This window comes from Homarus americanus, unplaced genomic scaffold (genome assembly GCF_018991925.1).
Source record: "Homarus americanus isolate GMGI-L3 unplaced genomic scaffold, GMGI_Hamer_2.0 scaffold41027, whole genome shotgun sequence".
Taxonomy (NCBI): Eukaryota; Metazoa; Arthropoda; class Malacostraca; order Decapoda; family Nephropidae; genus Homarus; species Homarus americanus.
The window spans coordinates 6,003,395-6,021,155 of NW_024745073.1; the positions used below are offsets into that span (position 1 = coordinate 6,003,395).

Below are 17,761 nucleotides of genomic sequence, written 5' to 3' on the forward strand. Positions count from 1 at the left end.
ATTTAGGCAGGGGTTACAGTGGCAGTTTCTGGATCATTCAAGTACTGTACCATTAACTTATAAATTGTGAAAGAAAGTCATAACGAACAAGAATACAATACAATACAAGGGACAATTAAGCCAGTAAGCAAATTATGAAAAATGCTTTATATGATCGATTTGGTTAATGTGTGTGTGTTTGTGTGTACACACATATATATATACAGCACTGTACACACATACTCCACATATGAACAAAAATATCATTCAAACATTTACATACAAGGAAGACAGTTCACAATAAGTGAACACAAACACCCAAGAACAAAAAAGCTTTGGTGCAGAAATAGGCAACAAAAACAAGGAATGAAAGGTTTGCAGCCAACCAGTTCTCCTATAAAACATTACTTACGGACTGGAGCTTTAGCCCTTGAGTCTGGTGGCATTGAAGGAAGGAGGAGTAATATATCAGCTATTTATACCAAATCTTAGCATATATAGTATAATGAATAAATAAGTACAGTATATAGATCTTGGTGTTATAACATATAAAATGCTGTTATAAAGATTCTTATTGCTATGGATTATTTGTTTTTACTGTATGATTGTACACTGCTATATTTATGATAAAGTCGACATATGCATCATATTATAATACATACCTGACCAAGGCTTTTTTCTATAACGGCACTTGCGTCCATTTTTGCGTATCAACTTGGTGGGTGAAGGTTGGGTGGGGGGTCGAGGAGATGGTGTAGCTGCCGCTGTGCTGAAGTGGTGGTTCACGTGCCGACCTAGTGCATTCTGGATGAAGAAATGTACAATAATGAAGATGATAATAATGCTTAAGTTATCCTACCACTCTTTAGGGGTCATTCCAGGATGACAGGATAGTGTGTGTGTGTGTGTGTGTGTGTGTGTTCTGTGCGTGTACTGTGTGTGTACTGTGTGTGTGTGTGTCAAAAACTCAAGTACATATTGTGTTACCTTGGAGCTGACCTTAACTGAGAGATCTCACTGTAGTACATCACATGGTTCTCATCTCGTGTCATAACTACATTGTGTCAAATCAATCAAGATTTAGGTAATAATTCCATCTGTTCAGTTCTAGGTTGACTTATTCTTCACTTTACACATACAACATATAAGATAAATTAAGAAATTGGGCAATGTGAGACTCAGTAATAACTGTTAGATCTAAACCAACTGAATTAAAGGCATTGCAGCAAACGATGTTTAATGTATTTACTACGAGTTTTAAGAGGCAAAACAATTTACTGTACAGTACAGTACCTCACTTGCATCATCACAGCATATATCTTTTGAATGTGTTTACAACTTACTGTATACTAAACTGGATGTACAGGGTAACAAGTAATTTTCATAAGCACAATATTGTCTAGTGTTCAATGTGTCACAGTAAATTTCAGTATATTCTGTATCAATGTAACTTTTTATGCAATCAGAGAATTTCATTAGATTTATCTTTGTCCTATTTTCTGTAAAGTCTCAAAATTTGGGTTCTGCATATCTCTTGAAATTTTGGTAAACTTGGCAACACTTGACTGACAGTACAGTATGTGCCTTGAACTCCTTAACTGGCAACACTTGGTTGTTGAACTGCTAGATGCATAACCAATGAATGTGGTGAAAACCTCTGATATGGCCCAATTATTCCAGATACTCTATTTGATTGATTTTGTTGAATGTGACCAAGGAAATGATGTCCTGGACAAGTTGCATTGTAAATGGCTATACAATATACAATAAAGCACTCTATTATACAGTACTAAAATTTGGGGACTGCAAATTTGAGTTAATCTAAAATAACTTTACAACTTGGTGTCTTTGGGTAGATTTGTCTTGTTACAGTACTGTACTGTACCACATCATTGGCACAAGTTACATTAAGCACCAGATACCAGATAACAACCACAAGCCGGATAGTTGCTATCTGTCAGATATGATAACTGGCACAACCCTATTTGAAAACCATGAAATGAACCCATTAATTTGTAATACAGTACTGTACTTTACATATATAATGAAGTCATTGAATTTAAAGGGATACCTAGGATAGAATTATTCCCAATTATGTTAGAATTAAAAGTGGTGTATGGTGTTACTTTCTCCCTGTGGTTCTTTTCATCCCCTGACTTTGTTGTCACTCATGTACAGTACTGAGAACTATAGTATTCCACACTAACATGGCCCGTAAGCCAAGCCCCTCGTCTATAGCTACAAATAGCTGATTGGTTCCCCTGAGTGTTTTACCTCCCCCCGACTGCGCATATATATAAGCGTGTACAGTATTTATATCGACCTTTTATAATAAATATTTAAAAATTTCTAACATCCTCTCTGAAGTGGAAATGCCCTGAAATGATTTGCATTTTGATAGTCCAGATATTTAACATTATTTTCGATAATAACAAGTCTGCTTGCCAATTGCAAACACATTTAGTTTGAAATTTCTATGAACCAATCAGCTTATTAGCATAGAAGGGGGGGCGTAGCTTAAGGGCCAGGGGCCGGATACTCAAAACACCTCATAAGTTACGTATATCAGCGAGGTACAGTACCATATATTGCAGACTCCTCACAGTCCCATAAATTTAGCATACTCAAAATTTAATTACAGTTCCTTAAGCAGTCCGTAAGTTATCATAACTCTAGCGTTTACCCTGTAAATTCAGTTCTCTTGTCGGAAGGTAGATGACAGTGCAGGAGCTAGTTGGCCAATCAGCACCCAGTTAACAAAATCATCAACCAATCACAAGAGAAGGAGAAATCAGCTGAGAGCGATGCACGTGATATTAGTTTGTAAACAAAAGATGGAAGGACAACCACCTGAAGAAACGACCAAATTTCAGTGAGATTGAAGTATGTGCCATGGTGTGGCAAGTCGCCAAATTGAGAAAGAAAATAATTTTAGGGAAAACATGGTGTTTTCCTTTCAATGTTTGGGTCATTTGGTCTGAATTGTCTTCAAGTTCATACAAAAAACAACAATTTAAAACCTGAAAATATATCTGATTATCCGTAAATTTTCTTAAATTAATACTCTACCCTATGATACTGTTCATGAAAAGTCTGGAACTAGACCTAAGGTAGCTGCTAGACAAAGTGTCTCACTGACGGCCTGACACTCACCAAAAAAAACCATGTACACATTCTCTAACCTAACATACCATAACATAACCAAACCTAACCTATTGGTATAATTTCTTATTTAAATATTCCTCATGTTATAACTAAATTGAGTAGGCCCCACGTTTAAACATTTATTGGTCTAAGAATGAAAAAGGAGTTTTATATGCCCCTATTAATCAAGTTAATTGCAATCCATATTTTATGCATATCATTTAATTTTGGCTGACCTTTAGAGCCTTTCATGTTAACATAAGCCATATACATAAGAAAATAGGGCCAGGCTATTGGTGTTATATTAGAAAAACAAGGCGAAGTCTAGGCAGGAATGTTCACTTCACCTCATATTTGGCTTTCATTACTGAGGGATATTTACGGCTATACAACATTAATAAGGTCTATCTATAAGTTTACGCAGTCATAAAACATATTTTTACCCTAAGTGTGAACAATACAAACCTTCTGTTTTGGTAAAAAATACTTTATAATTTGTAAGATGACCAAAGAAGCGTCTCTTCCAAACTGTGACAACTACAAACACTCAAAGCCTCGTATTATTGCAACAAAAATTTTATGAAAAAGACAAACTGAAATACTATATTTCAGTATGTTGATGTAAAAACATTTTCTTCATTATTCTATGATAAAATAAGTCGAACAAGCATTATTACAACATATATTATTATTATTTTTTATACAATCGGGTTGAGAGTGTTACAGAGCTTCAGGGGCTGGTGTAAGTTATGGGCTTTAACTTACGGAGTTCGATGTCAAATATTTGTTTTGAGTATACCAGTTACGGGGTACACAAAGACATACAGTCCCATAAATGTTTTTGAGTATCCGGCCCCAGATAACATGGAAAGAGTACTGTATAGTGAGTTTTACCTTTCCAGACAATCATGAAACCACATTGGAAATAAGTTTAACTGTACTAAAACAGGTACTTTATGTGTTATCCTTGGTAAATGTTTACATACTGTAATATTTTTACATAATAAAATAAAATCTGACATGAAGTATCTTGTGCACTTGCAACAACACCACTGAGAGTCAGCCCACCTGTCAGTAAAAGGTAGGTGGCTGAGGTGTCTTAAGGTGTGGCTGAATCAATCATCTTACCTGAGACGTAAATCTCTGACCACACCCGTCAACGATACATTTGAATGGCTTGTGTCCTCCATGTGTGAGAACGTGTCTTTCCAACCACGACACAGAGCACGAGGCTTTGTCATACACCTTACAACCGACCCACAGGCACCTGAAGCTCTCTGCCTCCAGTTGACCTTCCACGTGCACAGCCTGAAATACAAAAAAATGTTTTATTCTTTGTATCTGTATTACACTAACAATTTATACCTACGCTGAAAGTAAATTAACTTTCATAAAATATCACAACCATCATGAGTGGACAATACACACCATTAAGTCGAAACTGACAAATGGCGACTTAACACGAGAGTTGGCGATACATTTTCTAGGCAAATATAGACATACAGTACAGTATACTGTATGTATATTCATGAAATATATATTCTGTAAATTGTTTAAAAATCAGAAAGAAAGAAAATTGACAAGTACAGTAGTTTCATAGACAAAAGTCACATTATAAAGAGTGTAGGAGTTAAATTACGGCACCGGTTGAAGGTAGTGTCAGGTTTACATATTTGTGGCTGACACAAAACTCAACAGGCATCTACTTCTGGGTTATATAGTGTATGAATGGTTTATATCTAATAATAATGCTTTTCGTCACGTATTATGTCGGAACCACAAAATAAAAAAAACTCCTTAATAAAAAAAAAACTCCAATCCCCTTACTCCTGATTCTAGCCAGTGTCTAAGCAGGTAATTTTGGTCGAAAATGTACCTTTCCCGATAGTGATAAACCTGTGCACTTTGGTCAAGATCTATCCACTAACACAAGGAAACAAAAAAATTAAGGTTGGGTGAACACAGACAGACGAGATAGACTCAGCAAGCAGTGGTAGGAAACATTAAGAATCTAAACAAAAAATTAACCAAAGAAAGAAAGATGAATTTCATAATACAGCAATAATAATAACAATAAATAATAATAATAATAATAATAATAATAATAATAATAATAATAATAATAATAATAACTAAATACCCCATTAAGTTGTCCGAATGACTGGCCAAGTTTATTATGACTACAGTAATATATTTCCTCCTTATACTGTACCACCAGATACCCCCACACTAAGTAAGCACTTCCGTCTTAAACAGCTACATTTTACTACCAAGTTGTCAAATATTCCCAAATGCATTATTCGTTTACTTTCTTAAAATCTTATCAAGATCCCACGCCAACACCTGATGAGCCGCTCGCCTGCGTGTCGTTATGATTTAAACCAGATGGCTCTCTAAAGTATGTAATAATAAGAGGTATGATAATACCCTTGCTGCCGTCACCGTGATCTGCCTACAACAGCTCATATGCCAAGATATGTGAAGATGACACCGTGCGACGCCAAAGGTGGCAAGTGGCGGCAGCGACGCTAAATGTTCTCATCCCACCACCTGAGCAGCCAATATGCCATCCTCTCTCACGTCATGCACATGGTAAAAATAGTGAAGCTACTCTAAATATAGCAAACAGTACACGTCACACAATGTCCTTTAAAAAGGGTAAAGTCAACTGCACACTTGGTGAAATTGCTGGGTAGTTTACATTATTTAAGGCTGCCCACAATTTCCACAAAAGCATATACTGTACTTTATATACAGCATACACAAACTAATCAGTAAGGCACACACACCTTAATGATTATTTATTTAATTTACAATTTGTAACTTAATCATTGTAAACCAATGACAATTAGGGTCGACACGCCAGGTTATGTTGGCGAATTCACCCACATATAATATAGCACATCTAGTCGTTAACGTTATGTTGGCGGCTTCATCAACCAGGTATGGGGACATGTCGCTGCTTACTGCATATATTTCCTGCTTCAATAACCCGTCACTTGTGTCTCCCAGCACGTAACCTGAGCCAGTTAATACACCACGCAACGATATCAATCAGTGAGAAAGATATCTGGCATGTCTTGGTTTATTATGAATGTGTGCAGTATTGACTGTACAGGAAGGCAGCAGCCAAGTAAGATCGTTATATATAAATATTATGTTAAAACTATTCAGTTTCGAAAATTACGCTAGTGAAATTGGTTTATCTAGCAATCAAGCTAACACACACACACACTGTGTGGCAGAGACAACATGTAGCTCTTGGTGATTTTGTGCGCAATTTGCTTCTGAACATGTGTTAAATACACCAATGCGCTTAAGCAAATTATTTATTTTATTTTTTCACCTGGTTTATGAGTTTATATATAATCGCCACGCGCTCAATTCTATATATATATATATATATATATATATATATATATATATATATATATATATATATATATATATATATATATATATATATATATCAGTGAGATGATTATTACATCACTGTGTTCACGATAGTTTACATCTGACTCATCATCACTCACAGAAAACCTCACATAAATGGCGCTCAAAGGTCTTCGTGAATAAATGTTAAGTAAATTTCTAAAGTTACTGGGATAATTATCCTACGAATCGTGAGTGAATCCGACCTCTCGTACCTCCAGAATACTATCGCTCGTCACACGACAACTCACCTCACAATACAGGACCACGGGTACATCACCAACACCCTTGATCCACATTCTCAGTAAAATACCGCGGCCAAAACTAAGGTACATCACCCTGGCAACCGCACAAGGTCATCCTTATTACCGTAACCAAGAGCATACGTCATCACCCTTGACCCACCAGGCAGCAGCACCAGGCTGTAAATCTGTGCCATACGGTTGCCATCCTTCTCCAGTACAAACCCCACCAGGCTGCTGCTGCCAATGTGGTTTTCTAGTTACTGGACTCCGTCAAGTGTCGTGCACCGAGCCGCGTGACTCCGCTTATTCAATTGATCTGTTGCAGCAGCAGAATTTCATAAATATTACGTAGGATCTCGTATCCCACTAGCCTTCAGCGCCACTTTACGACAACTGTATTGGTGCGTTTTCTCTATGGATGTTCTACGTCACATGAGTGAGCTTCTCTGATAGGTTATGCCGGCTCCGCCTACCAACGTCCTCGCTCTTGTGATAGGTGGAGTTGGTAGCCAAGCAGTGACGTCATCCGCGCATCATGTGACCTTGAGGGGGTGAGGACGCGCGCCGCAGCAGACACCAGCCAGACGATCACAAGACTCTGAGCGTGTACTACATACTTCGCTCCTCCGTCTTCACAACAAGGATTGCATTCTTTACCACGATATATCACCAAAAATTAATATTTAATATATATAATTGGTGTTGTTGTTATTGCTACTAAGAACGTGAAACAACCGTACGTGAGAGCCCAGCTAGCAAAGGTTGCTGGCAACCACGGTCACTACCCTCACTGTTGATTGGTACACGCACACTCTAGGCGCTCTCTTACTTCCTCTTTCTCGTTTGCGCTCTCTCAAACATACACGAGGACATCTGAAACAATCGCAGGCCTTCCCCGATGTGATTATCAATCCCAGAGAAGTAGATGAAGTCTGCCGTGCCACCCGATATGCATTGCAACTCCTGTATGGCTGTCTCACTAATGTGGGTACTTGAGGAGGAAAGTTGGCTGGTCCTGGGTTACACAAGGGAAGTTCAGCCAAGGAAGAGCAAGAGTAAACAACTCAGTCACAGGTTGGTTCTGCGGCATCCTGTGGGACAACCACTAGTGTCTAGCTCCGAGGACTGGCGGCCATAATTATTGCTCATATGTTTTGATACCTGATGCTGGCTCGGCGCCCCCCCCCCTCCTACCCGCCCAGCCGGCCATTCCCCCCCCAACACTAACCCAGCCGGCCACCCGCCCCCCCTCCCGTCTACGCCCCTTTACAACAAGCAAGTTCATCACGCCTGGCGGTCAAACACCCCCCCGTCCATGACCTCCATGTTACAGCCACTTGATGCTGTTTTACTGTCACCCAGACCTCACACTGAGTTGCTACACGATGTGTCTTGCTGTAATGTCTCGCTACAGTGTGTCCTGTTGTTCCTAAGCACCATAAGGAATTACTGAGAGAACGTTATTATTTAGACCAACAGCCATGGTGTTTATTTGTGGATATTCAGGTATCTGGATCACATGGAGATTAGCATTCATTTTATTTGACCTCACCCTAAAACTAACTTAACCCCCAGGTAGCTTTAGGGTGTTTGATCATCAAATGAAATAAGCTAGGGGGAGGGGCTAATTTTCATGTGATTCAAGTCAGCTTTTCATTTATTTATGGTCCAGTAAGAGTGTGTCAGTGCTGGTCAACACAGCCCCATTGTCTCAACTATCACAACTACAAATAGTCACCACCAATTATACCCTTTAAACAAGTCCTACCATCAATAATATACCCGTTAACAACCTCCTTCCCTCCTTTTTTTTAGGAAAGTCTATGAGGTAGTAGATAATGACGAAAATTACGATGTTATTTACTTAGACTTTAGCAAAGCATTTATTTGACAGAGTACCACATCAGAGGCTTCTGAGAAAAGTTAAAACTCGTGGTATCGAGGGGAAAGTTTTAAATTGGATAAAATCATGGCTCACCGATAGAACACAGAGGATCAGCGTAGATGGTTTTAAATCTGAATGGGGCTGTGTAACTAGTGGGGTTCCCCAGGGGTCAGGACTGGGCCCATTCTTGTTCATAATCGACATAAACGATCTAGATATTGGGATCAGCAGTGACATAAGCAAGTTTGTGGATGACCACAATAGGGCGGCAGATTAATTCAGGGCAGAATGCAAATGCACTACAGGAGGATTTAAATAAACTGCAGGAGTGATAAAAAAATGGCAAATGATATTCAACACCAGCAAGTGCAGCGTACTTATTATTGGAAGAACAAATACTGTCAATGTATACAGCTTTAGCAACATCAACCTAGAGAAGTCGACTTGTGAAAGAGACTTAGGGGTAGTTGTAAGCCCGGACCTTCGTCCTAGAAAACAGTGCGTTAATGTTCGAAATAAGGCAAACAGAGTATTAGGTTTTATATCTAAAAGTGTAAGTAATAAGAGTGCGGAGGTCATATTGCAATTATATCTTGCGCTAGTCAGGCCACACCTCGATTATGCTGTTCAGTTCTGGTGCCCTTATTATAGAATGGATATCAATTCACTGGAGTCGGTGCAGCGAAGAATGACGAAAATATTTCAGGGACTTAGAAACCTTCCATATCAAGAGAGATTAAAGAAACTAAACTTGCATTCCCTAGAAAGACGAAGAGTGTGGGGAGATATGATATAAGTATTTAAGTGGGTGAAAGGAATCAATAAAGGAGATATAGATAAAGTTCTTATAATATCCAAGCAGGATAGGACTCGTAGCAACGGATTTAAGTTGGATAAGTTTAGGTTTAGGAGGGAGATAGGAAGGAACTGGTTCACAAATAGGGTGGTGGACGAGTGGAACAAGCTTAGCAACCTTGTAGTAAGTGCTGGGATGCTGAAAAGTTTCAAAAGGAGGCTAGATAGACTCATGGACGATAGAGAGTGGTAGTAACTCTTGACAGAAGCTGCCATGCACAGGCCAACCGGCCTATTGCAGACCCCTTATTTTCTTATGTTCTCAACACCCAAAAGTATACTACATACGTTCACCTATATAATACTAACCCACTTTACCGCACCATAAAACATTAGAAAACATTGCACATATGACCTTAACTAGTTCCTCTGTAAGAAATAATGAAGAAAAAAGAAAACGGCCAATCAGTATCATAAACTTTTCCCGCGCTGAGTTAAACAGATGACAAACGTTCAGAAGCAGTGGGGAGGCAGGCGCGTCTAGCGGTGCGCCTCCCTGATAACATAACTTTTAAGCGACACAACCCACACAAAATACCCTTCCTTTTATTATTCACGACTAAGTTGGGGAGGATGAATGGCTGTAAATATACAAGAGAGGAATAAAAACGGAAAATAATTTACCTTTTAATATAACAAGTTTGAACCCAGTTTTTTTTTAAATTTGAATAATGTTGTTAATGCTTTTTTCGCGTATATAACAACAGCTAGATGTAGTATTTATCAAGTGATTTTTTTTTCAATGACAAGCTCCAACAGGTGACCCCGACAGTACAGGTATTCTTCATTCCCTTGTCATATGATTTCTAATTTCGGATTCCCTGGCCTTGAGGTCAATCCCTAATTTCGTGTCCATAATAACATTAAATAAGAAGAATTTGAGGCCAAACTTTCACTGACCTCCAACAGGAACCAAAAAATGTATAACAATGCGCAAATGGAAAATGTTTGAATATTTGGTTTTGCCAATATGTAATATAATCCCCTACCCAATCTGGGTAAAATAACTTGGTATCATAACGAAGTAAAATAATAATATAATATAACTGCAAGACTGTGAGAACAAATGGAGAATAGGTAAAAGAAGAAGAGAGGAAGACGAAAAAGAGTTGAATTGAATTGAAACAGTTTATTTTGCCAGAAAAACACAGATACAGGGTTGATAATAATTGGCTGTTGAGAACCTGAGCTCTCTTTTAGGCACCTGATAATTATATACTATACATTTATCTCAAGGAAGTATTATGTAACATTTAGTAACATCTGGAATAGTACAATAGCATGATGGTAATAAGAACATCTCACAAGACGAAAAAGAGGAGAAGAAGAAAGACGAAATGAGCCGCCGAACACCAGGACAGCTGCACTACTCGTCGTAGCCAGCACAGTGTACAAGTACAGTAGCCACTATCACAACCTTGTACAACCTAGATAAGCAACATTATGCACTGTGAGAACCACCCCAACAGGCAACTGAGGGTAAACAATACTTATTATCAACCACGAGTAAAGGTCAAGTGAAACACGTGTTGAAGTACTGTAAGGGCGAGTAGAATACCCCAAGGTGTCCTCTTTGGGCCCATTGTATTTGTAATCAGCGATAACGACGAAAACACTGTATTGTATATTTCACCAGGTAGAACTATATAACACGACGATACAGATAGCTTGCATCCCAATAGTCACCAGTGCCCCCCCCACAACATCCTCCTGCCGCTGCCACCACCCACCATAGTAACAGCAGGTGGTCATCCATGTTCACTATCGGGATCCTCCGTTTTATCGGAAATTATCGTGTAAATAGATAAGAAATTACCATTGCAATAAAAATATTTGCCAACTAGACATAATCCTGACAGCTCTGTCCTCTTGTTCAACCTTAATACTGTACAACCCATGTTGTACTGCTCCCCCATTATACTTATGTTTTTCAATTCCACTAATTTATGTATATAATTATAATATAAATAAAATAAATAAACAAAAAAAAATAATAAATAAATAAAATAAATAAACATTGAAGTGATAACCGTGGTAACATGATGAGATGTTCTTATTACCACCATGCTATTGTACTATTCCAGAAGTTACTAAATGTTACATAATACTTCCTTGAGATAAATCTATAGTATATATCAGGTGCCTCAAAGAGAGCTCAGGTTCTCAACTGGCTCAGCCATGTTAATATTGTTATTATTATCCATTCTGTATCTGTGTTTTTCTGGCTAAATAAACTGTTTAAATTCAATTCAACACTTATTTCGCCTGATGATTAAACACCCAGGCGTTAGAGTGGTTGACCTTAATGTGAAATAAAGCTAGGGGTGGCTAATCTTCAGGTGACCTAAAGTCGCCTGAACAACGACGGGTTTGCTATCGCCTGTCTACCAACCAACCGATTCAGCCTATAGAGATAAAGGATAAAAGGGACTGTGCTTGGGTTTCGTGTGGTGAACAAGCAAGCAGGCAAGTAGGTAGACAAGCAAGTAAGCAGACAGGCAGGTTCAGTGCTTGCCAAACCAGTGTCTTTTACCCCTGTCCAGACAAGCATCAATAGAAGGTGAGGTGAGGGGGGGGGAGGAGACAGAGGTTATTGCCTTCGTGGGAGTCGTATCTATTACAACATAAGTTACAACACACACACACACGCGCGCGCCAAGGGGAGGGGAGAGTAGTGGACGCAGCTTCTCACACAGTCCTCTAAAATCGACTTTGGTGACAAGATTGAACCCGCTCCTAGAACTTTACACTAAGTCGAGGCCAAACTAAGAGTTGTGTGTCTCAAAATTGTTGTGATGCCTCCCTCCTGTACTTTCATCCTTATAACCCCCTCCTTCTCCTTCATCCTTCTCTTTTTCCCTCTCTTCATTCTTCACCCCATATCCTCTATACTCTTCAATATTCTATCTTTTCTTTTTCCTTCTCTCGTCCTCCTCCTCCTTCCTGGTGGTAGTCTTCCTGGGGGCCAATCGATAAGGTGCTGTAGAACCACCGTGGGCGCCACCAACACCTCCATACTTGTCCCTACTGCTGCTATACTACACACGCCCTCCCCTCCTCACTCTCACCTTCACCTACTCTTACCCTCAATCTCACTCTCACCTTCACCCACTCTTACCCTCAATCTCACTCTCACCTTCACCACACTCTAACCCTCATTCACCCTCACCCACTGTCACTTAATCACTCTCACCTCCACCCAGTGCAGTTGGCGAGTTGTCCGGTCTTCTCGGATTAATTCCTTGATATCGAGTCCCAGAGCTCGTTAAACTCAGGGTGTGGTGGTTGTGTGGGCAACAGCTTCTACACTTTCAAACACATTCACGCCTAGGGCCAGGATGAACAACAACAACAACAACAACAACAACAATAATAATAATAATAATAATAATAATAATAATAATAATAATAATAACAAACAAGGCAAACGGCTGAGAATCTTAATATCAGAACCAATAATAATACCCAAATATACAAATATACAGTAAACGTAAGCTGTCATCACACCAGGAGATAGGACAGATGTGTGTGTAGTGAAGACGCACAAGGTATAATTAGTGAGACTACCTGGACACCCTCATAAGCTAAGAGGTTTGTTGACGTCGGGTTTTACCTTTGTCATCTCCTCCTCCTCCTTCCCTTCTGCAGCCTCCTCCTCCCCCTTCACTTCTTCCTTCACTTCCGCCTCTTCCTTCCCTTCCGCAGCCTCCTCCTCCCCCTTCACTACTTCCTTCACTTCCGCCTCTTCCTTCCCTTCCGCAGCCTCCTCCTCCTCCACTTCCCCCTTAAAGACAATATCACTAAAAATAAAGTACTGTATGTATGTAGGCATACTATTGACGGGGGAAGCTTGCTTGCTTGACGTGGTAATGAGTTTTGGCTGGGGTGTGTGTGAGAGGGGGTGGATGGTAGAGGGAGGGAGAGGTGGAGAAGGGGAGGGAGAGGTGGAGAGGGGAGGGAGAGGTGGAGAGGGGAGGAGAGGGGAGAGGGAGGGAAGGGGAGAAGGGGAGGGAGAGGGAGAAGGGAGGAGAGGTGGAGAGGGGAGGAGGTGGAGAAGGGAGGGAGAGGTGGAGAGGGGAGGGAGAGGTAGGGGGCGCATCATACATCCCAGGTGCACGCCGTGTCCCCCCCAACAACCCCCTCACCCCTGACCCTCCTGTTCCACTCTTACTCTCTCTCGTCCTCTTGTTATCGTGTTTCATCACACACACACGGCAAGCAAGGCACACACACACACACACACACACACACACACACACACACACACACACACACACACTGTGACACAATAATAATCGAACACAAAATGATTAGATCAATGCCAATATGATTGACTGGACTGACTGATGGATGGATACAAATATTTGCACATATACTGAAATGGTTCGAGAGAGAGAGAGAGAGAGAGAGAGAGATTATAAGTATGTGTACTAAACGTTCATGGTGGTAATTATACACGGAGATGTATGTGTGTGTGTGCGTGTGTGTGTGTGTGTGTGTGTGTGTGTGTGTGTGTGTGTGTGTGTGGTGGGTGTGTGTAGGTGGGTGTGTGTAGGTGGTGGTGTATCTCTCCCTGCCCGTCTCCCTCCTCCTCCTCCTCCATAACGTCTCGTACCTCCTCCTCCTCCTCCTCCCGTCTATAGACTTTACGGGTATAATTATTTATTACCAACTTACAGTATCCGTGTGTGTGTGTGTGTGTGTGTATATATATGTATGTGTGTGTGTGTGTGTGTGTGTGTGTGTGTGTGTGTGTGTGTGTCGAAACCTCGTTTCTATGTCACATCAGCCCTTCCTGCCGTTATATCTAGTGCCAAGAGTGCCAGTATACGCAGGGTGGTTTGAGTGGCCTGGTGGGTGGGTGGTTGGGTGGGCGGCCAAACCCGACGCACTGGCCTTGACCCTGTGTTTCGGGGAGGGGGGGGGGGTTCCTGCCTCCCTGATATGCCACCCACCACCACCCTACCTCACCACCCAGGCCTCAGCTTACCACCTTAATGTGGGCCACCCAAATCGGCATCATTGCCACCCACCCGGTAACAAGGCCACGCAACCCAGTAACACGGCCACCCAGCCCAGTAACACGGCCACCCATCCCAGTAACACGGCCACCCATCCCAGTAACATGGCCACACATCCCAGTAACATGGCCACACATCCCAGTAATATGGCCAGGTGTGGGTAGGCCAGGGTAAATATACTCTCAAGCTAAATGGGTGGCCATGTTAGTGGTTGGGCGGTACAGCAGGGCGTCAGGCGGTACATAGAGCGTCAGGTAGTACAGAAGGGCGTCAGGTGGTAGAGAAGGCGTCATGTGGTAGACAAGGACGTAAGGTGGTAGAGAAGGACGTCATGTGGTACAGAAGGGCGTCAGGTGGTACAGAAGGGCGTCAGGTGGTAGAGAAGGACGTCATGTGGTACAGAAGGACGTCAGGTGGTACAGACGAGCGTCAGGTGGTAGAGAAGGACGTCAGGTGGTAGAGAAGGACGTCATGTGGTACAGAAGGACGTCATGTGGTACAGAAGGACGCGTCAGGTGGTAGACAAGCAGGCAGGTAGAGAAGGACGTCATGTGGTACAGAAGGGCGTCAGGTGGTAAGAGGTGCGTCAGGTAGAGAAGGACGTGTGGTACATAAGAGTAGTAGAGAAGGACGTCATGTGGTAGAGAAGGACGTCATGTGGTACAGAAGGGCGTCATGTGGTAGAGAAGGACGGGTGGTAGAGAAGGACGTCATATGGTACAGAAGGCGTCAGGTGGTAGAGAAGGACGTCAGTGGTACAGAAGGACGTCAGGTGGTCGTAAGGTGGTGTGGTGAGAAGGGCGTCAGGTGGTAGAGAAGGGCGTCAGTGTGGTGAAGGGCGTCAGGTGGTACAGAAGGACGTCATGTGGTACAGAAGGACGTCAGGTGGTAGAGAAGGGCGTCATGTGGTACAGAAGGGCGTCAGGTGGTAGAGAAGGACGTCATGTGGTACAGAAGGGCGTCAGGTGGTAGAGAAGGACGTCATGTGGTACAGAAGGGCGTCATGTGGTAGAGAAGGACGTCATGTGGTACAGAAGGACGTCAGGTGGTACAGACGAGCGTCAGGTGGTAGAGAAGGACGTCAGGTGGTAGAGAAGGACGTCATGTGGTACAGAAGGACGTCAGGTGGTAGAGGTGGGCGTCATGTGGTAAAGGAGGGCGTCAGGTGGTACAGAAGGACGTCAGGTGGTACAGAAGGACGTCAGGTGGTACAGAAGGGCGTCAGGTGTAGAGAAGGACGTCATGTGGTACAGAAGGCGTCATGTGGTAGAGAAGGACTGCGTGGTAGAGAAGGACGCTGCGTGGTACAGAAGGGCGTCGTGTGCAGAAGGACGCGTGGTACAGGATCAGCGTGACAGAGGACGTCATGTGGTAGAGAAGGATGCCGCGTGGGTACAGAAGGGCGTCAGGTGTTAGGAAGGACGTCGCGTGTACAGAAGGGCGCAGGTGGTAGAGAGACGTCATGTGGTAGAGAAGGACGTCAGTGGTACAGAAGGACGTCATGTGGTACAGAAGGACGTCATGTGGTACAGAAGGAGGCCGCGTGGTAGAGAAGGACGTCAGTGGTACAGAAGGGCGCCGCGTGTGGTAAAGAAGGGCGTCATGTGGTACAGAAGGGCGTCAGTGGTGGAGAAGGACGTCAGTGTGTACAGAAGGGCGTCAGGGTGGTGAAGGGCGTCATGTGGTACAGGGGCGTCATGTGGTACAGAAGGGCGTCAGGTGGTAGAGAAGGGCGTCATGTGGTACAGAAGGGCGTCAGGTGGTGGAGAAGGACGTCGCGTGGTACAGAAGGGCGTCAGGTGGTAGAGAAGGACGTCAGTACAGAAGGGCGTCATGTGGTAGAGAAGGACGTCATGTGGTACAGAAGGGCGTCAGGTGGTAGAGAAGGACGTCGTGGTACAGAAGGGCGCTGTGGAGAAGGACGTCATGTGGTACAGAAGGACGTCAGGTGGTACAGACGAGCGTCAGGTGGTAGGGAGCAGAAGGACGTCAGGTGGTAGAGGTGGGCGTCATGTGGTAAAGGAGGGCGTCAGGTGGTAGAAGGACGTCAGGTGTGCAGAAGGACGTCAGGTGGTACAGAAGGACGTCAGGGTGAGGTGGCGTGGTGGAGGAGGCGTCAGGTGGGGGGGGGGGGGTGGTACAGAAGGGCGTCAATGAGCTTAGGGTAACAAAAACAGCAAGAACAAGTGGTGAGGTACTTTGGACCTACTGACACTATGGAGGGTTCTCTCTCTCGTCAACGCCCACTTGTCAACGTGTATATGACTTCTCCTCCTTCTTCACTTCTTCCTTCCTCATCCCATATTCGGATCACCTGAATAACGTCACCCCAGCCTGCTCCACCTGAAGAATCGTCACCCCAGCCCACAGTGAATATAATTTGTATAATTAGGATAACATAAATATATTCCTATGTGTTATGCATCTTTATTGTGAAAAGTTTAAAGAAAAAACGAATAATATACACCTAACCTAACCTAACCATGGAGGGTTTCCTACTTTCACTCTGAAGAATTGTCACCCTGCCAAATTCTGGGGTGACAATTCTTCAGGTGATCCTACCTTCACGTTTTGTCTATCACCGTCTTGTAATAATAATAATAATAATAAAAATAAAAATAACAACAATAATTAATACAAGTTCAATTGTTTCATTCATTAAAGTGTTCTTGCTCTTGTTGTTGCCAGCGCCTGACGTCCATCCGTCAGTCAGTTCGAAACACACACACACACACACACACACACACACACACACACACACACACACACACACACACACACACACACACCGTTAATTATTATTATTATATTATTACACACACATAATAAACAGTACGTAAAGCCTTATAACTGCTAATCTCCGTCTTTTCAAGTGATTGTTAGTCTCTTTCTTCTAGTGCTTCACTCTCCTATTTCCTCCCTCTCTGGGGACCAAGAAGGAAGGAAGAAAGAAAGATTAGAGAGAGAGAGAGAGAGAGAGAGAGAGAGGAGAGAGAGAGAGAGAGAGAGAGAGAGAGGTAGTGTGTAGTGGTGCCCTTCCCTGTGTGCTGCGTGAAGCGCCCTCCACCCATACACACCAACCACCTTGCCTCCTGCCTCCTCTTGCCCGGCCAGGCCAGTCAGGGCGTGGCCACCACACACACACACACACACACACACACACACAACACACAAACACCTTCATCTTGACCAACCTTACC

General features: G+C 42.5%; 1 protein-coding gene across 2 annotated transcripts in view; it reads right to left on the reverse strand.

Annotated features, from left to right (window-relative positions):
* The window catches only part of LOC121878343, a 112,183-nt gene that overhangs the window by 16,955 nt on the left and 77,467 nt on the right, over window positions 1-17,761 (reverse strand). Inside the window, exons 3-5 of one of the 2 annotated variants that reach the window (XM_042384509.1) lie at window positions 4,252-4,431; window positions 642-783; window positions 392-415 (exon numbers count right to left, since the gene is read on the reverse strand). In XM_042384509.1, the coding sequence (XP_042240443.1) occupies window positions 392-415; window positions 642-783; window positions 4,252-4,431 (346 nt within the window). The remainder of the gene's footprint in view (window positions 1-391; window positions 416-641; window positions 784-4,251; window positions 4,432-17,761) is intronic. The other variant, XM_042384510.1, reaches the window with a different exon arrangement.